Below are 24304 nucleotides of genomic sequence, written 5' to 3'. Positions count from 1 at the left end.
GCGCTCGGAAGGGACGGCATGAGCATGTCGTCCCTTCAGACCTCTGTGCCGCGGCTGTGATTCCCACACACATATGCTCATCCGCAAACCCGGGAGGAAGACCAGGTGAAGATGGAAGCACTGTCAGCGGTGGCAGTGCATCGCTGGAGGGCTTCATTTTAAGATAAGTATTTCATAGTGTATTAGTAAGTGCATACAAGCACATTATGCTCTTACCTTGCAGGTGGACCTTTTTTTTTTTTTACGACTTTGATGTGTGAAGATACTCAACTCCTTTAGTTAACCAGCCCACATATCTAATCGGTTTTTGAATATATCAGGTAAACCAGCCTGAAGATATCAAGATACCATGCATTGAGAGACTACATTATTTTCAATAAATCTGCATTGCAAGAAAGAGCCATTAAAAAAAGTTTTGTGCTTTACTGCAGAGTAGGAAGAGGAGCCTTCCTGTGTAATGAGCAAATATATTGTTCCCTCAATAGAGTGTGTGGCTTAGTGTACATTCAGAAGAAACATTGCTGGCAGGCCTGCCAAACCTGTCTGACTGCCAGCAACGTTTCACTCTAAAGCTACAATATAGTTCACCTTTTAAACTGGCACAAGTATGAAATGTCAGGGGTGATGGCATGTGTACCTATATAGCAGCTGTCAACAGAGCAAAGGCACTGGCATTATTGAAGTTTGTTCCTAAGGCTAGCCATAAGATTTAATTCAAACAATCCTAGGGAAATTTGGAAAAACTGTTGGTCCACGCATGCGATAATACCATCAATGACTCAAATTTAGTTAGAAACCGCTTCAAAATTTAGTTCAATTGCCATTCCAATGGTTCAGATTTTAACGTTCAGTTTTGAGATGCACTGCAGTGATGTAATGTTTATGCCTGTGACCTTACCATATGCCATATACAAAATGAACTAATGTTTGTGACAGACAACAAAAGTTTTGCTTCCGGATCAAACTATCCCTAGCAAATGTGCATTACAAAGAAAACAATATTTCCTGAATGGCAACCACATTCACAGTTAGAATTTTGTTCCTTTGTTCAGATAAAAAACAAGGAAAATTGTCCATTGTTTGCATAAAATTTTTATTGTCACTACGATTAAAAACGATTGTTGAATGCAAACCCAACAGTGATAGGTTTTTCAGGGGTTGTGGTCAACGTAGTGATGCTCTCCACACTTGGTGGTCCTTCCCAAAACTGACCACATTTCTGTCTAGAATATTTGGACTTCTCCAGGTCATGTTTCAACCATTTTTCCCCAAGCATGTGAGGCTAGCCCTCTTTTGCCAATGAGTCGTGGGCCTTTTTCCGCATTAATATGTAACTACTCTTAGCTGTGAAACATACAATAGCCAAAGCGTGGAAGAAACCTTTTGTCCCTTTTTAAGCTATCAAGGACAACATAAATCTAATGTTAATCAATGAAGAATTGTCTAGCATTCGTAATGACTCACAACCTAAATTCCTCAAAATATGGGAATTGAGTCTGTGGGGAATACACCCTGTGTTTTGCACCCCCGTCTGCCCTCTTCCCCTACCCAGTTCTTTCCCCTGATTTCCCCTTTTCCACAAACCCCCAATCTCCCTATTCAAGTTTACCAGCTCCCGAATTGGCCAACCGATTTAGATGCTTGTATTTTTTAGATGGTTACTAACCCATGAGACTGAAAATGTTTACCATACTTTCTAGTTCCTAACCTAAAAAATGTACGCACATTGTTTCAGATGTCTCAGCCCCTGCGCAGTTGTACTTGTTATTATGCCTGTTTAAACTAATAAAGAGAAGTGGACAAGAAAATGATCCTTACATTGTTCCTCTTAACTATTAGGAAACTGAATGAAGTGTTAGAAAACAACTATTTTCAAACTAAATACTAACCTTGTATAAAGTTTTACCCTTTATCCTTGTATGCCAGCAGACGCTCCCCATAATGAATGTCTGTGTTGAACAGCGCTCCAATTTTTAACACAAGGGCAAAAATGGCTGCCCCAACCGTGTGTGGATGACAGATGTTTATAGTAATACTCGGCTGTCAGACGGAGTGGAGGAATCAGGAGCTTTGTGCCAAATGCCTTATGGAGCAATATTTATTTTTACTAATACAATTAGTGAACAACTCATAAATTACAGTGCTCGTGGCTGAAATGAACTTGTCTCCTACACACAGGAGACAGATAACCAGCACTCAGTCTGTCAGTTCACATGGTTCGAGCTTCATCCTGTGAATTAATAGTGATTTCAGAAAACAAAACAGGCACTCCATTAATCCTTATTCCACCACTGGCCATGGTTTATTGCGCACACTCACCATGGCGCTCCGAACATAATTCTAAAGCTTGATTCAAATCCCCAAATAAATTTTGCTATTGCCTGCAGATTCTCAGACTAGTGATACTTTTGGGCTCGAAGAAAACAGTAGGAGAGCTGCGAGCCGCATTTCCTAGAAACCTTGATAGGTTTATATTTCCTAGAAAACAAAGATTGCTCTTAATGTAACAATTTGACAGCCACGTTCAGTGAAGATAACTGCAAGTATTGCAGAGATCCATGCCTGTGAGAAAGAGCAGATCGAAGTGTTTCTTTTCAGCGTGCGCGCTGTGAAACATAGCTGTCATTTCATAATAAGTAATTCATTCTATTACAGTATACACTCTTAGAATAATACAACACTATTCAGAGCACACATAAAAGAAGTTTCAGTTCAAGCTCTTGCTCTTTTTTTTTTTTTGGTCTTTTCACTATGCTTGGGTTACCAAAACATGATGGAGAGTGATTGAACTGTAAAAAAAGAATTTAAATAAAACATTGTTATCTAAAAAATGTGGTAAGTGGGTGCCACATGAAAGCAGTTTTGAGAATGCCAGCATATTGGCACAGCACAGTAAAAACATCCATGCATACCAGAACTGGGGGGATCACATTTGTTTTTCATCGTTAGATAAATATATAAGGTTTTTCTAGTCTGGAACATTTGTATGCCTGGGACACAATGTCATAGGGTTACTTGCTTAAAGGTGCAGAGCGGCGAGTGCTCGAGACATCACATTTGGGGAATGTAAGGCTCAGAATGTGGACTTCCTTTCTGTAGTCAGAAATTACCCTCTTCTGGGAATTATGTCTGCAGATTTCTACATGTTTGGACACTCTTAAAGGGAAACTGCCTAGAAATTATTGTAATAGTGCAGTATATTTGTTATTTAAACTGGTTGGTGATATCAATGTGTTCAAAACTACCTTCAGGTTTTCATATGGAACCATGATTGTATAACTGCCAAATAACCCTGAAATGTACATAGTTAAAGAATTAGTCAGGTTGGAAAAAGACACAAGTCCATCTAGTGCAACTGATGGAAAAAAAAACATAAAAAAGAGCAAACAAATAGAATCCTCTACCCACAGTTGATCCAGAGGAAGGCAAACGCATGATACAGTTTGCTCCAGCAGGGGAGAAAAATCCTGTCTGATCCCCCAGGATGCAAATGGATATTTCATGAATCAACTACTTGTGAAGTTATTACATATATATATTAGTATCCAGTTATATTTTTGCATTCAGGAATGCATCCAGCTCTTTTTATTTTTTAAACAAACCACTTAGCTGGCCGGAACAAGTTTGTCACAGTCTATTCCACATTTTCACAGCTCTTACTGGGAAGAAGCCTTTCCACACATGGAAGTTAAATCTCTTTTCCTCCAGGCCTAAAGAGTGCCCCCTTTAATTTCTGTGCATTAATATTGCAGTACAATCTCCTGTTTCTTTAATTGACTCACTGTCTGCTGCATTTGGCATCCTTGGCAATGTCCTCAGGTTTACAGCAATGGGAGAGACATCTTAGGTAAGATACTTGCACAAAGCGCAGTATGTTCACAGTGTGGAACTAAAATAATTCTTGGGACCCTGGGGCTGATCATGTGATTATGGTAAGGCAGAATCTTCGACATTACCTGTTCATGCCAGCAAGCCGCACTGAACGCAGGACTTCTGGCATGAGACACAGTGCTGATACACCCGTTTTTGACATTTAAATTTAATTAGAATTTCCATTTACCATGCTGGCTTTGCAATGTTTTTTTTTGTTTTCCAGCACACACAACAGCAACGCTGTGGTGTGAAGTGACACCACTGGAGACAAGGCATTTTCCCTTGCCTGCACATTGTTGCTGTGCTGGATATAGCTGCCACCGCATCTGGTGTGTACAAACCCTCAATTCTTTTTTAATTTTTCATCAAGTGCCTTGGTATTCTCTGCCTCTGTAGTTACAGAACAGATAAGATTAATAAAAGTATTTAGCTTTTCAGAAAAATTGCTGTTTCAGTTTATGTTTTGCCATACATAGTTTTTTTTCTATTCAATGCTTAAATAGGCAGATCTCTCATTGATTTCCTCTACATAACACTCTGTATGCACCCAAAACTGACATGATTTTTTTTTTTCATTTATCTTAACTTTTCTCCTGGTTTATCACATTTTCAGTCAATGGATCCATCCTTTTGTATAAAGACTGAGCATCTATGGCAGAAATTTTCAGTTATGCAACCAGTCTGATAAAGAGGACCTATACTGTTGAAGCTGTGCTCAAGAAAGGCAGGCAGATGCCAAAGTATTGCCAGTAGGCTACCTGCAACTGATCTTTTCCCTCTTACTGACTTAACATGCCTTGTTCAGCACTGTGTCTCAGTGTGAAGGTGGCAGAGGAGCAGTGCTTTGCATGCTAGTGTCAGACCTGGTTCTCTGATGACTGGTGATCTGGGTTCCAAGTGAGGTAATGGTTGAGAATAAGCAGGAGAGGTGGACATCTACAGTAAAACTGAAGCAGAATCAGCAATATATTTGCACTGCAGGTCCTCGGGTACAGCTTCCTCTCCAGCAAGGAGAACAGTGAGCAGCACAGTAGTGGCATTACCAAATCTGACTCCAAAGCTCTTAAGACTTGCAGTCAGGGACAGCAGTGCCTTAAGCTGGCCATACACGTGTAGACTTTCAGACGAGAATATTTGTACGCAAAGTTGTACAAAAATGCTTTGAACATTCGGTGAATGAACGAATGTCGTTCGGAAATTGTCTTTTCTTTTAACATTTGAATTTAAAATGAATGTAATTTCTGAATGATAACCACATATACTGGGTGAAAATTAGTTTGATCGATAAGTTTTCCTTCCTTCCCCTTCGAACTTTCCCATGACTGCGGTTGAAAACAAACATCGATTTGACCCCACTAAAGATTAGAAAATCAAATGAATATTCTTGAAATGAAAATTCTTGAATGAAAATCTATACGTGTATGGCCAGCTTTAGATAAATTCATACTGCAGATATATGGCTATGACGCCCGCCTCCAGGACTTCTCCAGGGCATCACCCATCCTCTGGAACTCCCTACCCCAATCCATCAGATTATTGCCTACTCTCCTCTTCTTTAGGTGCACCCTGAAAACCCATCTCTTCAGGGAAGCCTACCCTGCCCTCTGATAATTGCCGATCTCCACTGTTCCTACCACTCCATCCCCCAAAGCTTTTCGGCCCATACCACTATCCCCTCCCTCCTTGATTGTAAGCTCCAATTAGCAGAGCCCTCGAACCCCTCGTGTATCGCATTGTATTGGTATTGTTCTGTCACATGTATTGTCTCCCATTGTAATGTACAGCGCTGAGCGAACTATTGGCGATATATAAATACTGTATAATAATAATGAAGCCTTAGAGTGCTTAGGCACACATAGATGTCAGGAACTGCAGTGGTATTTTTCAGAGAATTTCAAGAAATAAGGTAAGATTTCAGATTATTGCTAGATACAAAAATATTTCTAGATATTCCCTTCAAGAGTGAAAATCTTCACATTTTGAGTTCAGGTTCTCTTTAAACATCTTGGTCATGTTATTGTCCATTGACATTTGTTTTGTGCCTTTTATGTGACGTTTGTTAGTAGCTGCTTAGGCAAGCACTTCACTGGTAAATTATGCTGTTTTGACAATCCTCAAATGGACCACAAATTAAAGATTTTGGTTCAACTTTTATGCATAATGCAATCACCAAGGTGTTTTGGAACAGTGGAGCAACCATCAAGAATGTTTTTCCCCCTTTCCCTTGATTTATCTGTGGAAGCATTAATAGTGTAGATGTTCTTAACAGTGAGAAGATATTATGGAGTCCCATTGCATGTTTTGCATGGCTTGCAATCTCATTCAGTTTTTAGAATATTTTATTCTGATTATTTGTTATCGATGTTGAAAAAAAACAAAACAAAACTTATTTTTGTGCTAAAATAATGGGATAGAATCTTGCCATTATCTGTAGGTAATTATCAAAGAGCAGGGCGCTTTAATCATTTGGCTGTTGCTGTGATGTTGGTTTGCTTGTAGAATTACGATAAGAGATTGGGACTCTTCCCCCAGACTCCTGGGTGCAGCCAAGGAAAATGAGTGCCGTTAGTCTGTCTTCCATTACTGGTCATGTCGTGCAGAGTAATCTCCCTCATAAAACACATCTCAGCTTTTAATTTTAACAAGCATGAAACACTGTAATCCATTTGTAGAATGACTAATGTAACTGGCCAAGAAATCATGTCTCATCTATTTTTTAAAGGTAAGGCCATGAAACAGGCAGCTTGTGTGAAGGGGGCTAAGGGGGTCCTAAAACCCACTTATTTTACAGAAAGATTTATGTTATAAAAAGCCTGTTGGTGAATAAATGATAAAAATAGACCTCCATACATTGATTTATTAAGTAAGAGTCTTCTTCCCTGCAGTGTCATTTTGCACAGGGAGCAGGTAGCACAATACAAATTCTTAGCATTATAACTGGCTAATTCAGAGGGTCAAAAAACTTTCCTTGGAAGACCAAACACATGGTCAGACTATAGATTTGGGCCATCAAAGTGAAGTGTGGCCAAAGTGCAGAGGGTTCATTGTATACAATGGTGCCCAGATTACTCAAAGGGCAGAGGAGATCTATACGGCAGTGCCATTTTGCACAGGTAGCAGGCAGCACAGTACATATTCTGAGCATTATATTTGGCTAGTTCAGAAAGTCTAAAAGATTTTTCTGGATCACAAAATATGTAATCAGCCTACTGATTTGGGCCATCAAAGTGGAGTGCAGTGAAAGTGCAGGAAGTTCCTTACATGTATTGGTGCTTAGGGTAGTCAAGAGGCCAAAGAGACTGCTTCTCAGGCTGCTCTGGAAAAAGACGATGTGGTTGTTTTTAAAGGATAAGTTCACCTTTTGACAAAAAATAATAAATGCACATTTTTTGAAGGTAAGAAAATGCGCATTTATTATTTTTATTGCAGGAGCCTGTAAAGCATTGCACCAGCGATTAGCAGATTGCTGGTGTCATGCAGGTCTCCTGCAGACCTGTCAGTACTGTATATCAGCTTGCCCGTACATCTTGTATGAGCATGCTGATACACTCTGACAGGAAGGATCAATTAACTACCACTGCACTCGCAGCGACGTGATAGTACATTAAGAACTACAAGCTGACTACCGCTAATGCTGTCAGGACTTGTATGTTTGAAAGAAAAAGGGTGCTGTTGCGCTTAGGAAAAAAATGAATTAACATATATGAGAAAGAATTTCCTATATATAAGATACCTATATAGCAGCAGTCCTAAATGTGAATTTCTAAACACAAAATCTTATATATTTCAAAAATGGACCGCGCTAAGGTCACAAATTGACAAAATAAACTGTGCAATCTTTAAAGTGATAACTTTGAGCAAAATACAAATAAAATATTAATATTCAGTCCCAACATATGAATAATTGGTGCAACAGTGCTGTATCTTTAATGGTGATACTCGTTACTGAAATGACAAGTGCTTCACTGTGTTCACACTGATGCCCCACATAGATATAAACTCACCATCATCTAGAGATAGGTGGTCATGAAATGACAGTGAGTTTACATCTATGTCCGGACTTGTAGTTTTCTCATTTACAGAGGACTGTGAATGAGTAAGAAGATCCCCGCTAGCTGTCAAAGTGGGGGAGCAGTGAGGAGCAGGGGCCGGTCCTTTCATAACATGTTACATGTTACACCCTGCATATGGGTGTAATATGTAACATGTTATGAAAGGTGAACTTATCCTTTAACCGCTTGCCTACCACCCTATAGTCGAAGCACTGCTACCAGAGCGGCATTGCTGCACAAAATCACGTATATATATATAGTGATTTGCATTCCCAGGTAGGGGTGTGCACCATTGGTGGCTAGGGATGTCAATCACTGGGTTCCGGCTGGAGATTACCCACCGGCACCCAGCGATCATCCGGCAAAGCTGACAGGAGAGAGACCTGTGTGTAAACAACACAGGTCTTTCTCCTGCCAGCAAGGACATGCTGCTTTGTATTTCTCTGCACAGCACGTCTCCCTAGTAAAACACACACAGCACATAATGAAAAACAGCACAGAGTTAACCCTTTGATGACCCCAGATGTTAACCCCATTCCTGCCCCGTGTCATTAGAACAGTGTCAGTGCTTTTTATTAGCACTAATCACTGTATTAGTGTCATTGGGATGTCAATAGCAGTCAGTTCCAGTGTCAGAATGCCCGCCTCAGTCCCGCTATGAGTCGCTGATCATCGGCATTACTAGTATAAAAAATAAATAAAAATTCCAGTTTATATATCTCCATTTGTAGACACTATAACTTTCATGTAAACCAATTAATTTACGCGTATAGGGATTTTTTTTAGCAAAGACAGGTAGCAGAATACATGTTGGCCAAATTTATGAAGCAATTTGATTTTTTAAATGTTTTTACTGGATATGTTTTATAGCAAAAAGTCAAATATATTCTTCTTTTTTATTCAAAATTGTTGGTCTTTTTTTGCTTATAGTGCAAAAAAATAAAAAGACAGAGGTGATCAAATACCACAGAAAGAAAGCTCTATTTGTGGGGGAAAAAAGGACATACATTTCATTTATGTACAACCGCACAATTGTCAGTTAAAGAAACGCAGTGCCGTACCGCAAAAAATGGCCTGGTCAGGATGGGGGGTAATTCCTCCGGAGGGCAAGTGGTACGAGTTGCCAGAAAGAAGCCTTTACTGCACTAATACCACAAAAAAGCCAGGTTACAATAGTCCTGACAACACATCGACATGGCTCTCTGGGCTCTTTGGTGGCATTGGCGTAGTAAAGGCTTCTTTCTTGCAACTGGACCATGCAGCTCATTTTTGTTCAAGTATCTTCGTATTGTGCTCCTTAAAAACAACCACACCGTTTTTTTTACAGAGCAGGCTGTATTTCTCCTGTGGTTACCTGTGGGATTTTCTTCCAAACAATTCTTTTGGCAATTGTGGTTGCAGTCTCTCTTGGTTCACCTGACCTTGGCTTGGTATCAAGAGATGACTGAATGTTCCACTTGTTAATAAGTGATTGAACAATGCTGACTGACATATTCAAGGCTTTTTGGATATCTTTTTATATATATTTATATTTTATTTTCCATTTTTATAGAGTTCCCTTACCTTGTTACGCAGGACTTTTGACAGTTCTTTTCTGCTCCCAATTGCTCAGTATCTAGCCTGCTCAGTGTATTCACGTGAGCTAACAAGTTAATTGACTATTTATACACAGGCACTAATTGCAATTTAAAAAGCCACAGAAGTGGGCAATTAACCTTTAAATGCCATTTTAACCCACATGTGTGTCATCGTGTGTGTCTGTACCAAGGCCAAACATTCCAGGGTATGTAAACTTTTGATTAGCACCATTTGGGTGATTTCTGTTATCATAATGATTAAACAAAGGCCCAAACAAATATGTGATAATACACGACCTCATATGATAATTATCCTTAAATAAAAGACAGTTTTTTGGCCTGATCTGTCATATTTCCAGTATCAGTGCCAAAATTGCACAATTTCTGCCAGGGTATGCAAACTTTTGAGCACCACTGCATATAATAAAAACAAACCGGTAGTGATCAAATACCAACAACAGAAAGCTGTATTTGTGTGAAAACATGATATACAGTACATTTCGTTTGGGTACAGTGTTGCATAACCGAGCAATTGCCAGTTAAAGGAGCACAGTGCTGAATAACAAAAAATGACCTGGTCATGAAGGGGGTAAAACCTTCTGGTTGTGTAATCTAGAAATCTAGAAAATCTAGAATATCAACCATAAGTAAAAAAAATGACGCCATACTTCACATTGAAGGTGTACCACTATGTCTGATAATGATTCCATCCACATTAAAGACATTTTTTTTAATGCTCTCAGATGTCCACATATATAATTACATAATTACATAGTTACATAGTTAGTCTGGCTGAAAAAAGAAAAAAGTCCATCCAGTTCAACCATTAAAAAAATAAAAGTTATAATCCTACACCCACAGTTGATCCAGAGGAAGGCAGAAAAACCCAGCAAAGCATGAACCAATTTGCTCCTGCAGGGGAAAAAAGTTCCTTCCTGATCCCCCAAGAGGCAATTGGATATTCCCTGGATCAACTTTACCTATAAATGTTAGTATCCAGTTATATTATGTGTATCCAAGAAAGAATCCAGGCCTTTTTTAAAGCAATCCACTGAGCTAGCCAGAACCAACTCTTGAGGGAGTCTATTCCATATTTTCACAGCTTTTACTATGAAGAAACCTTTCTGTGTTTGGACAATTTCTTTTCCTCCAGACGTAAAGAGTGCCCCCTTGTCCTCTGTGATGACCTCAGGGTGAATAGCTCTACACCGAGTTCACTATATGAACCACTGATGTATTTATACATGTTGATCATATTCCCCCTTAATCTCCTCTTCTCAAAAGAGAATAACTTCAGTTCCTCTAATCTTTCCTCATAGCTGAGCTCCTCCATGCCTCTTATCAGTTTGGTTGCCCTTCTCTGTACTTTCTCCAGTTCCCCAATGTTCTTTTTGTGAATTGGTGCCCAAAACTGAACTGCATATTCCAGATGAGGACTTACTAATGATTTGTACAGGGGTAGAATGATATCAGTCTCTCTCTGGAGTCTATACGTCTTTTAATACAAGAGAGGATTTTTGTTCTGTTGCTCCAATCTAAGCATTGATAGTGTGATCTCTGTAACTTACAGTCATGATGAGATAGCGATAACTTCAACCTCAGCTGGATACCACAGTCAGTGACTCAGTCAATAAGACATCTTGTAGATCTTGTGAAGTTTATTCCATAAACTGAGAGACTCTTACAACAATGAACATTCGATAGGTCAAAAGATCATAATGTTTCCTGCTCCATGACATGAGGCTAGAGCTGCAATGCATTTCTGGGAAAGGGGGAGGGCTAGCTATACAGCATTAACTAAACCAAAGGAAAGGGAGGAGCAGACACAAAATATAGAAACACTTAAAGGCATATGACAGTGAATATGACAGTCATGTGAAACATGACAATTTTAGAAACTGCAGCTTGGCATTGCATGCCATTATTAAGCTTGTGATCTACCAGAACCCCCAGATCCTTCTCCACCATTGATTCCCCCAGTTGTACCCCCCCAGTATGTATGATGCATGCATATTCTTAGTCCCCAACTGCATAACCTTACATTTATCAACATTAAACCTCATTTGCCACATAGTTGCCCAATTAAATAGTACATTGAGGTCGACTTGTAAATTGGAGACATCCTGTAAGGACGTTATTCCACTGCACAGCTTGGTGTCATCTGCAAAGACTGAAATGGGATTTTTAATCCCAGACCCTATATTGTTTATAAATATATTAAAAAGTAAGGGTCCCAACACTGAACCTTGGGGTACACCACTGACAACCCTAGACCATTCAGAGTATGAATCATTAACCACTACTCTCTGAATACGATCTTTTAGCCAGTTTTCTATCCATTTACATACAGATTTTTCCAAGCCTGTAGACTTTACTTTACACATTAGCCGTGTGTGGGGAACTCTAACAAACGCTTTTCCAAAATCCAAGTATACCACGTCCACCGCCACCCCTCTGTCCAAGGTTTTGCTCACCTCCTCAAAAAGAAATCAGATTTGTTTGACAACTTCTGTCTTTCATGAATCCATGCTGTCTGTTGCTTAAAATATTTTTTTCCAGCAAGAACTCATCTATGTGGTCTTTTATTAAACTCTCCAGTATCTTCCCAACTATGGAAGTTAAACTAACAGGTCTATAATGTACAGGTATATGTATCACTGCTCTCAAAATATTATCACTCATGCACTCTCTATATTGCTCTTTGACTGAATATTGCTCAATTGACATGAATTGTTATTAATCCTGGTGTCTGATAATTATTTCTCAGTCTTTTTAGATCTCCACTTGAGACTGGCTGCTGAAATTTCACTATTTACATACTCTGTAAACCTTACATATTTGGAATCTGCAAATTAAGGCTGTTCCATTGAATCGTAGTGCTAAGAACTGAGCTGAGGGGGGATTTGTCTGAATATGTATTTACAGTATATTTTTAAGTGCCATATACTAACATACATCATATGTAATCAACTGTTTAATTGCTTAAATATGATTTGTTTTTATTTCCAGTGTACCCCCAAATGTGGCCCTGGCTTCAAGCATCGAATTGTCCAATGTAAAAGCAGTGACCTCTCAAAGACATTTCCCTCTACAAATTGTCCAGAAGAGAGCAAGCCACCAGTCCGCATACGTTGCAGTCTGGGGCGCTGTCCACCTCCCAAATGGGTTACCGGAGAATGGGGACAGGTGGGTGATAAATGGCATCTTAAATATATTGTGAATTTTAATTACTAAAGACTTTTAGTGCATCTCTGCAGAATATACTGCATTTTATAATGGGCCTACTTAGATGCTAACCGAAAGCTATATTAACAGTTTTTCTGACCAAAGAAGGACTGAAATACTTCTCCTGGAGAAATTGCTGCTTCAGGTCATATGATCTTTGCTGATGTAGGGTAATAGTTGAGATTAATCCACCTCTACAACAGAGACTAAATGTATTGCCATTTGTATATGTGAGTGTACATCCCTGAAAGACTGATAGCATTGCTTTAGTGTATTTCCATGTTTGCAACCAAATTGGGATGACATCTACTTTATATTTGTTACATGTTTACATTTATTGTACATTCACATCAGCCCCTGCCCCTGCCCCTAAGGAACTTAGACTCTAAGGTCCCTATCTCACATTCATACATACCCATACACAGGTCCTATTTAGACAGGAGCCAATTATCCTATCAGCTTATCTTTGAATTTTAGATGCTCTTTTCTGATAACTCCAGCACTGGATAATTCAATGTACTTATCTTTGTTTATGAGGGGACTGGGGAGTCTTCCATAAATACCCGTGTCTGTACTGTGCTGCCAGATCGCATTATCAGTTGTAAACTAAATTTGAACACATCCTAACAAAGGGTTAAAAATGTAGAAGCTGGGAGAAGAAACCCAGCCTGTTGTAGTCTTTCTATTGGGACAGACACCCTCTTAACTTGTTAATATATGCTTGAAGTCTACCATAACACTTTATATTAGGACACGTCTAATAAGTAAGACATTTTCATATATTTTTATCTATGCTGTGTGAATTGGAACACAAAACGAACATACAGGGCGTTTTTCTCTAACTTGACTGCAAAAGTGGAAATACACTTTAAGTTAACTTTTGACTATAGGCTCACCTTATATACAATTTCAGGTCATGCATATTTTAAATGTACAAGATTGCAAGACTATTAGGAGGCCTTTTTAGCAGTATTTTCACCCTAGATTCACATAACTTTCATCTAGGAATTACACATTTTTCAGTTGGATTAAGCTGGAAAAATGTGTGACTCTTGGGTAGAGGTTGTGTGAACCATGGGTGAGAAGACTGATAAATAGAGTTGTTAGAAAGTATCAGCACAGGTATTATACTATACATCTCTGCAAGACTGGTAACATTCCTTTAAGTTAACATTTGAGTACCAGCTCTGCTTAAAGAGATGCTGTCACTTTGCCCACTGATATCTCTCCATCTATCCCCCTACTTCTTCCGTCACAGCTGGTACTAAGAATTCCCAGTGTTTCCAGTATTGGAAAGCACATGGCATACCCCCAAGATCCAGTGCTCAGACCTAGTGATCAGTCACTAGGCCCAAGAATCTAACATAGTGAAAGGTTTCCTCCAGGCAAAGACACCAGCTGACCCCGGGTAATTTGGCAGCGACTGTGATGGACAAAAAGCAGAGGGGAAGTTTATGGAGAAATGAGCATGAGCGGATCAGTAAGGGTGTTTTTGCACAGATGCTGTCACATTGCTCTAAATGGGCAAAGAAACAGTGTCTCTTAAAATACAATTTCAGCTTAGGTATACATTTTAACAGAATAAAGGAATTTCTGTTTACCCATTTTTAATTGTATGTAAAGGATCACATTGGGTTAATGAAAATAAAGCGTTTAGCATGCCTGCATTCCCTCAAACTGAAAAGCCTCAAAATCTATGTGGTTATCTGTTTTTTACTGTACAGTCCTAGAGCTGAGCTCCTGTTTCTTGTTAAGCAGATTAATTTGTTTGTAGATTCAAAGGCCTTAGACTTCAGAGTAAGTCAATGTTAATTGTACATAACAGAACGTCCTCCTCTTTACTGTGTTCATTAGTGTTCGGCACACTGCGGTCTGGGACAGCAGATGAGAACAGTGCAGTGTCTATCATACACGGGGCAGGCATCAAACGATTGTCTAGAATCTCTTCGCCCATCTTCAATGCAACAGTGTGAAAGCAAATGTGACAGTAGCCCTATTTCCAACACAGAGGGTGAGTATGTGACTGTGTTCATGAGCTGGCATCCATGCCAGAATTGTCATGCAAAGTTCTGCTGTATTGCAAACCAGTTCCAGGAAACAAGTAAAATTAAACAGTGAACTGCTGATGCTATCCAGGAAACATATTTTATTGTGAGTTGTTTAAAACCCAAGAGGGTGTTACCAGCACCATGGAACACATTGGCTCTCATTCATATCCTCATTCTGTAAATGAGAATCATGGAATCCATAGGATTATAGATAGCTTCCTTGTAGGGCATCCAGATGCAGAAGTTGAAAACCAGAATTAAACTTGGAACCTTGGTCAAAAAGTTGTATGTTTCTGATTGACCGGAGTGTTCCTTTTTAGTAAAAAAAATAGCACTCATATTTTATGCCAGGACAGGTAAAAGTAATGTGCCTAACAAAGCAGACATGAGACAATGAATAACACACACAAACACATACATTACTGGTTTTCATTTCCTTCAAAATGGTGAGTCAAAAGGGGCCTGTTGTAGACTAAACTATTTCATGGCAACAGCAATTCTTCATCAAATAGTTCAAATACTACTGCAGCCACAAGCCAGAGATTTATGAGAACAATGTATTTGGTAGGGTAGAAGCATTTTATAGTACAAAGTAAAACCATATCCTTTAAAAGGACAATTTCATGTAAATAAATATAAAAATTGTTAAGATTATCTTAGCATGTTCCAATTTTAATCACAGTATTTTAGGCCTTACCCTGATCTACCCAGTTTACATCCAAATTTGCCCACACATGCCCATGTTTTGAAAAGCATTGATGCAAAAATTTAGCTCATGAAATAGGCTCTAGGAATCAAAAGCATTTCAGGAAAGCTGGAAGAGGGGGATATACATACAGCTATGATGGATCCTAGATTGTAAGCTCGAAAGAGCAGGGCCCTCAATCCCCTCATGTTTTGCATTGTATTGGTATTGTTCTGTCACATGTTCTGTCCCCCTTTGTAATGTACAGCGCTGAGCGAACTATTGGCGCTTTATAAATACTGTATAATAATAATAATAATATGCCTTTTCAGTTGTCTATAACTCTCATGCACATAATGATTGGGTTGCCAACACAACTCAGAAGGACATACATATAATGGACTTTGCCAATAATTTACAATATAACTTGCTCAGTAAAGCTGCCAAAATCATCTATTTATTTGTAAATTAAGAAAAATATCTGAAGGACTGCATACACAAACAGACACAGGGGCTTTGCACCCAAGTCTCAAATTATTTGAATGGGTAAAGGCAGAAAAGTTCTACTCTATTCCTACATGGAATGGTCGTTATTTATTGTCCTGAATGTGGGTACATTCGCATGTAGTATACACTGACATCTCTATGTGTTTGTTTTACGCTATGGCTATACTTCCAAAATGGAGTCTTGAGCTCCTGGGGGAGCACTGTGGAATTGCATAAAGGTGCACCACTGTGGGTGTCCTACTGGTAGTGTGGCAGAGCAGACGAGGATCACTGTGGGAGCACAGTCAGATCCCCTTAGTGATCTGATAAGATGGCAGTCATGTCAAATGCAGTAGACAGATTCAAAAGACTAAATAAGGCATAAGGAACAACCCTTTGTTGTGCACTGTCAGTCAAAAGCAAGGCAGACCTGATGGGGAACTAGACTCTTAGGGGTTTATTTACTAAACCTGGTTGACTCAGAATCTTGGGCACCTGTGCATGGTAGCCAATCAGCTTCTAACCTCAGCATGTTCAGTTAAGCTTCAGCAATAAAACCTGGAAGCTGATTGGTTTTTATGCAGAAGTGGACAAGATTCTGAGTCAACCAGGTTTAGTAAATAAACCCATTAGTTCCCATCAAGCTTCGCCCACTCCTCTAAAAACTCCTCAGACATGTTCCTGCTTGTGTATCTGGTGCAATGGCCAGGGAGGGAGCACATTGTAAAAACAGTGTCCAGCATAGGCACTCCAACCTCAATGCCGGCCTCTGACAGATTCATGTACTTGTGTTTGACAGGTACATGAATTCGGTTCATGAATTTGGTGCAAGAACTAACAATTTCAGTGTGGAAACTTAACAAAATTCTAAAGAGTGACAACAACTGACAATTTCATTTGACTGAAAACAATTGACATTTTTTTTCTCTTTTGTCTATAAATTACATAGAGAATACAATCATTTTCAATATTACAATATTACCAAAAAAAGTCTAGTTTGTCCCCCACCCATCCTAAAGTGTTATCCTAAAGTGTTACTGAACCCAGGACCCTGCACTCACTATATCTGGTCTCTCACAGTACACAGAACAGAAATATTTTAGTAAATATAAACTGCTAAAAACCTTTTCTCATCAGCAGTTAGAGCAGTCTTGTGACTTCTATCAATGTCTAGCCGAGCATTGTAGTAATAATTTTCATTTTGCTTTAGGAGGATGCAGAACCCCTGACCTCTGTCTGGAGAGTTTCTGATTGGCCCTGTGCTGATCACTTGCACTCTCCTAAGAAAAAAAAAAACCTCTCTGCACATGCTCAGTTTGCTGTGGATTGCTAGAGCGTCTCCACACGATACGTCTTATCGGGAAATAAGAGGGGGACACTGGAAGAAGGGGAGGATCAGAGAGGTCAGGATCAAATAGTCTTTTTGAACAATGCAGGGGATTAACCCCTTAGGTTCCACAGTGAGTGGAAAGTAATGACAAAGTTATGGCCAAATAAACAGGCTTACGGCAGAAGTGTACAATTGCTCTAGTTGATAAGGATTACAAGAGCTGAAGTAAGCAGAGAATCATAATTACATATGTTCAGCAATATGTTACCACAGGCACACAAAACATTCTGATGGTGGTAACATGAAGACCATAATCCAACACTTTTCACGCACAAAGATTACAATACATTTTTCTGTTGAATGTAGAGTGCAGACAGCCGCTACCACAGGAGTTTTATGCTACTCATAAACATTAGTGGAATACTCATAACCACTAGAACCACAGCCTTTTGTGCTACCTCTCGAGAGCTACATAGTGAGTAATGTGTGCCCAGATTAAAAGTCAACTTTTCAGCCTTCTTTGTTGTTGTTGAAGTCTACCTCCCCTCTCGATAAAAATAGTACATTTGTAATGCAGTTATTGTGGTTTTTTGGTCAATATTCTTCTCTTATTAAAATGCCATTTCTTTCTTGTCCATTGAAGGACACAGTTATTCGTAGACTGTCAAGTTATATTGCCTCTATAGGAGAAATGGACACTGGCACCAAAAACATTGGCCAACAGAGGAAAACCCCACCCTCAACCATCATGCCTCAGGATTTGATAGCGTATTTAGGAGAGTAGATGTGCTCTCTTCAGTTCTGCCATACTCCGTTTGGATGATTTTTCTACTGTCAACAGCAGGGAAGCTCTTTATTGCAGAAAACAACATGCCATGTCTCTTTTTCAATAAAATAAACCTACCTAGCAGTACACAATCCTCTTTAGAGTGTACATTAGGTTGTGCGTGCACAGCTCAGTGCACATTTTTTGGCATCCTTTGGAGCCAGAAAGATTTACCTCCTGTGTACATGCACAAGAGTCACATTACCTGCTGGCCAATCAAGGCTGACAAAAATCCGGCTCCTGGAAGAAACCGGAACCAGCAAGCGAAGGAGTGTATTTGCACTTAGTTTCATTTTATATCCTGAAAGTCTCCCCAGTCAGCCAATGGGCACAGTTTTTCCCAGTTTATACTGGTGTTCTCTCTGTGACAGCGCTAAATTTCTGGAACTTTCTCCAGTCATCTATAGCTATGGGTAGATTTGGGCCAGATATGGAAATCTTGAGCAGCTCTCCAGTTAGCGCAGATTCTCAACTCTTTACTACTCAAGTCAGACCAGTATGTTTAGGAATTCCTTATGGAGTTATCTTTCCAGAGCTGAGTCAGTTTTTCTGTCCCACCTCTACAACTCACTGTTGTGAGTGCCTAGCAGCTTTATGCTGGATTGACGTTTCTTCTGGTATTGAGTCAGTATATGACTGGCAATTATATGGGAAGTTAAAATTTTCTTCTTGCTCATACTTTCTTGCAAGTTAGCCACATGGGGTAGCTCTCCTCTTTGAGTTATACAAAGGGAACTGCTGCAGTTTTAAATTTTTCCACCCACTTGCCGTATTAATTTTCCCATCCACTTGCTCATAGTTCCACTTGATAATGCAGCACCGATTCAGGAGGGAGTGTGAATGAGAGCATGTTTGACCACAGGGGAGAGTTTATACACTCTAGCAAGCTGAGTAAATGACTGTGATAATAGTGAAAGAGTCTAAGATAGGGTCTAAACAATACATTTGCTTCACATCCAGTTCTCATTAGGGAATTACACTCTCAATTTCTGGACGTTGGCAGAATCCTCTCAAGACCCACCTAGCCTGGTTCCCCATCTGCCCACAAAGCCTGGCACTTGCATACAGGTGCGTCTCTACTTTCTGGGAGTGGGATGCTTGGACAATTTGCATTAACTTGCTACAAACTGGAGTTTCATTTTCTCTTCTCTCCTTGGTTTCTCACAGACTAACAAATCGCCTTCAAGCCCTTTTAAGCCTCATAAAGGTGTCAACAAGGGGGCATTTCTGCTTAGAATCGGCTAAATCTGTCATCTCCTTCCCCAATAGCTGCTATGACTATTGTTACATCACTGGTTGTAGTTTCATTAGTTTCTTCAAATGATATTCACTTTAAAGTGGCCTCTGTAGCTACAGGCCCTGTGAAGTAATTTATCTTTACATTTTACAGCAGAAGCATTTGCAGTTTCACTTTCAGCATCTCAGCTCAGATCATCACCCCTTCCCAGCAGTGACATAGACACCTTTCAGCATTCTGTTCCCTAATATAACAAAGAGCAGGTCATATGCAGAGGGAAGAGAGCAAATAACCAAAGCCCATCTTGCATGACTTTAGTGCTTCTCTTTGGAACTGAGAATTAATTACTGTACATCACCTGCAGCTACAGAGGTCAGTGGGAGCTTGTTCCAAAGCCCCTGTACTATATATATATATATACATATATATATATATACAGTCATGGCCGAAATTGTTGGCACCCTTGATATTTTTCCTGAAAATCAAGTATTTCACACAAAAAAGGTATTGCATTAACACATGTTTTGCTATACACATGTTTATTCCCTTTGTATGTATTGGAACAAATATAAAACAGAGGCAGAAAAGCAAATATGACATAATGTCACACAAAACCCCAAAAATGGGCTGGACAAAAGTATTGGCACCCTTAACTTAATATTTGGTTGCACACCCTTTGGAAAACATAACTGAAATCAGTCGCTTCCTATAACCATCAATAAGCTTCTGACACCTCTCACCCGGAATTTTGGACCACTCTTCCTTTGCAAACAGCTCCAGGTCTCTCTTATTGGAAGGACACCTTTTCCCAACAGCAATTTTAAGATCTCTCCACAGGTGTTCAATGGGATTTAGATCTGGGCTCATTGCTGGCCACTTCAGAACTCTCCAGCGCTTCTTTGCCATCCATTTCTGAGTGCTTTTTGACGTATGTTTGGGGTCATTGTCCTGCTGGAAGACCCAGGATCTTGGACGCAAACCCAGCTTTCTGACACTGGGCCCTACAGTGCGACCCAAAATCCTTTGGTAATCCTCAGATTTCATGATGCCTTGCACACAGTCAAGGCACCCAGTGCCAGAGGCAGCAAAACAACCCCAAAACATCATTGAACCTCCACCATATTTTACCGTAGGTACTGTGTTTTGTTCTTTGTAGGCCTCATTCCGTTTTCGGTAAACAGTAGAATGATGTGCTTTACCGAAAAGCTCTATCTTGGTCTCATCTGTCCACAAGACGTTTTCCCAGAAGGCTTTTGGCTTACTCAAGTACATTTTGGCAAACTGTAGTCTTGCTTTTTTATGTCTCTGTGTCAGCAGTGGGGTCCTCCTGGGTCTCCTGCCATAGCGTTTCATTTCATTTAAATGTCGACGGATAGTTCGCGCTGACACTGATGCTCCCTGAGCCTGCAGGACAGCTTGAATGTCTTTGGAACATGTTTGGGGCTGCTTATCCACCATCCGGACTATTCTGCGTTGCAATCTTTCATCAATTTTCCTCATCCGTCCACGACCAGGGAGATTAGCTACAGTGCCATGGGTTGCAAACTTCTTGATAATGTTGCGCACTGTGGACAAAGGCAAATCTAGTTCTCTGGAGATGGACTTGTAACCTTGAGATTGTTGATATTTTGCCACAATTTTGGTTCTCAGGTCCTCAGACAGTTCTCGTCTCCTCTTTCTGTTGTCCATGCTTAGTGTGGCACAGACAGACACACAATGCAAAGGTTAAGTGAACGTCTCTCCTTTTTATCTGCTTTCAGGTGTGATTTCTATATTGCCCACACCTGTTACTTGCCCCAGGTGAGTTTACAGGAGCATCACATGCTTGTAACATTCTTATTTATCCGCAGTTGTGAAAGGGTGCCAATACTTTTGTCCAGCCCATTTTTGGAGGTTTGTGTGACATTATGTCGAATTTGCTTTCTTTCCTCCCTTTTTTTGTTTTGTCCCAATACACACAAAGGGAATAAACATGTGTATAGCAAAACATGTGTTAATGCAATACGTTTCGTGAGAAATACATGATTTCCTGGAGAAATATCAAGGGTGCCAACAATTTCGGCCATGACTGTATGTGTGTGTGTGTGTGTGTGTGTGTGTGTGTGTGTGTGTGTGTGTGTGTGTTTTTATATATATATATATATATATATATATATATGTGTGTGTGTGTGTATATGTATGTATGTATATATATATATATATATATATATATATATATATATATATATATATATATATATATATATATATATATATACTTGAATGTCCATAGCCTAGCAGCAGGCATGGAGAAAAAGAAGAATTACCTGATGCTGGCCTTATTTTTGGGAATAGAAACCAGCCGAGAAACAATAACCAATCATTTATTTCCCTGAGAACAATCATTGGCATGGGCTAATAGTAGTAATAGTGATGGGCTAATAGTAGTAATAGTGATGTTTCCCATACATGTCAAGGAAATTCTTTCTTGACGTTGCTAAAATTATACCTACTGGGCAACACTAAACGTATGGTATACCGTTTAACTTAAAATGCAGACTGAGAACTATAAATGTGCTTTACACTGTTCTGATTAAAAACTCTGGTGTTAGTGTGATGTAGCTAGGGAAGCAGGCACTTTTAGACCATTCTTTCTTAACCTTTCTACCAGGAAGGAATCCTCAAAATAATTTTCACGTCTCCTGGAATCCCTGCTAAAAGTATCTACAACTAAGGGTAAATTAGCATTATCAGTAAATCGAAGATAAAATAAAAGTATATAGAATGCAGCTTACGTAAATATAGTTGTGTTCAAAATAATAGCAGTCAGACATCACTAACCTGATCAATCACTGTTTTTGGTAGAAATTATATTTTTACATGACAAATAATTTACTAGCAGGTGTAGTAGAGTAATAGAAATCCAATAGACCCAACAGTCAGTGCATTTCTCTCTGAAATTCTGAGGAAAATGGGTCGTTCCAGACATTGTTCAGAAGAACAGCGTACCTTGAATAAAAAGTTGATTGGAGAGGGGAAAACAAATAAAGAAGTGCAGAAAATGATAGGCTGCTCAGCTAAAATGATCGCAAATGCTTTAAAATGGCAACCAAAACCTGAAAGACATGGAAGAAAGCGAAAAACTACCATTCGAATGGATAGAAGAATAGCCAAAATGGCAAAGACTCAGCCAACAATCAGCTCCAGGAAGATCAAAGAAGGTCTAAAGTTACCTGTGAGTACGGTTACAATTAGAAGACGCCTATGTGAAGCCAAGCTATCTGCAAGAAGCCCCCGCAAACTTCCACTGTTGAAAAAAAGACATGCTGAAGAGGTTACAATTTGCCAAAGAGCACATTGACTGGCCTAAAGGGAAATGGTGCAACATTTTGTGGACTGATGAAAGTAAGATTGTTCTTTTTGGGTCTAGTGGCCGGAGACAGTTTGTCAGACGACCCCCAAACACTGAATTCAAGCCACAGTACACTGTGAAGACAGTGAAGCATGGTTGCGCAAGCATCATGATATGGGGATGTTTCTCATACTACGGTGTTGGGCCTATTTATCGCATACCAGGGATCATGGATCAGTCCGAATACATCAGAATACTTGAAGAGGTCATGCTGCCATATGCTGAAGAGGAAATGTCCTTGAAATGGGTGTTCCAACAAGACAACGACCCCAAACACACCAGTAAAGTGCAACATCTTGTTTCCAGACCAACAAGATTGACGTTATGGAGTGGCCAGCCCAATCCCCGGATCTTAATCCAATAGAAAACTTGTGGGGTGACATCAAAAATGCAGTTTCTGAGGCAAAACCAAGAAATAGAGAAGAACTGTGGAATGTAGTCCAATCATCCTGGGCTGGAATACCTGTTCACAGGTGCCAGAAGTTGCTTGACTCCATGCAACACAGATGTACAGCAGTTCTCAGAAACAGTGCTTATACAACTAAATATTCATTAAGTGATTCAAAGGAAAGCAAAATCTTCAAACATTTTTCAGTTTCTATAGTGAATGTTTGAGTTTGTAAAGAAGAATACAAACACTGCTATTTTTTTGAACAGTCTAATATTCACTTTTCTTCAATTTGTTTAAAGGAACAACACAAATTTGATATATTTTTCTTCAAGTTTTGATTTGGAATAGAATGTGTAGTGTTCCCAATGCATTTGTGTGTATGGAAATAAAAGCTATTAGAAGGATTTTGAGCTTTATTCACTTTTTTCAACACACTGCTATTATTTTGAACACAACTGTACATTTTTTACATCCCCCTGTTTTATTTGAAAAAATTGTTTTCAGTCATAATTCTAAAATGAATAATAAGAATGAGCCATAATTAAATGTAGACAGTGGACACTGCATTGACATTTGTACATTGGTGGTCAAAAAGGTCACACCCCCTTGACATTAGTGGTCACTTGAAAAACACTCATTTAAACTGGTTGTTATTTCAAAACTGCCCACATTGGTGGTTAATGTGTTGCTACCTTACATTGATAGTCTGTGGGAGAGGTGCCTCATTATGTTAGGGGCCAATGGGAAAGATCCTCCTTACATTGGTGGTCAGTTAGGGCTCTTACAGATGCAAAACATTGGTGTCATTGGTTATTCACTAGAGAAATGAGAGGAGAGACTTCACTGGTTATGTGACACTGGATCTGCCAAGTAACAGTGTTGAACCTATGAAGGCAGCGTCAGGTATCAAATCAGTCTTCCACTGCTCAAGGAACCTAAGCAACTTCTGAGCTCACCCTGTTTGAGAACTGCTGCTTGATAGGCACACCTCCATGAATGAGCAGCTCTGCATAATTGTGATGGTTTCTCCTCAAACCAAGTGTATGTGTATGTACATCCTCTCAGCAATTCTATTATTGCATTTGCAGTTGTTTATGGAAGAAACAGTCTGTGGCCCTGGGAAAAAAGTTATTACTTTATGAATTGTGAAAGTCATAGTAATATTACCTGTGCAATACCATCA

The 24304-nt window shown here is 39.5% G+C and overlaps 1 protein-coding gene across 1 annotated transcript in view; it reads left to right on the top strand.

The window, feature by feature from the left end:
- Nucleotides 1-24304, top strand: part of ADAMTS6 (ADAM metallopeptidase with thrombospondin type 1 motif 6) — a 433529-nt gene that overhangs the window by 397348 nt on the left and 11877 nt on the right. The window contains exons 23-24 of the mRNA XM_089653457.1: nt 12512-12688; nt 14582-14738. Of these exons, the coding sequence (XP_089509583.1) occupies nt 12512-12688; nt 14582-14738 (334 nt within the window). The remainder of the gene's footprint in view (nt 1-12511; nt 12689-14581; nt 14739-24304) is intronic.

This window comes from Staurois parvus, unplaced genomic scaffold (assembly GCF_062004578.1).
Source record: "Staurois parvus isolate SC_StPar_1 unplaced genomic scaffold, SC_StPar_1.0 ptg000714l, whole genome shotgun sequence".
In the NCBI taxonomy this organism is placed as follows: Eukaryota; Metazoa; Chordata; class Amphibia; order Anura; family Ranidae; genus Staurois; species Staurois parvus.
Note: the sequence above shows the minus strand (reverse complement) of the source record. Positions and strands in the feature narration are given on the sequence as shown.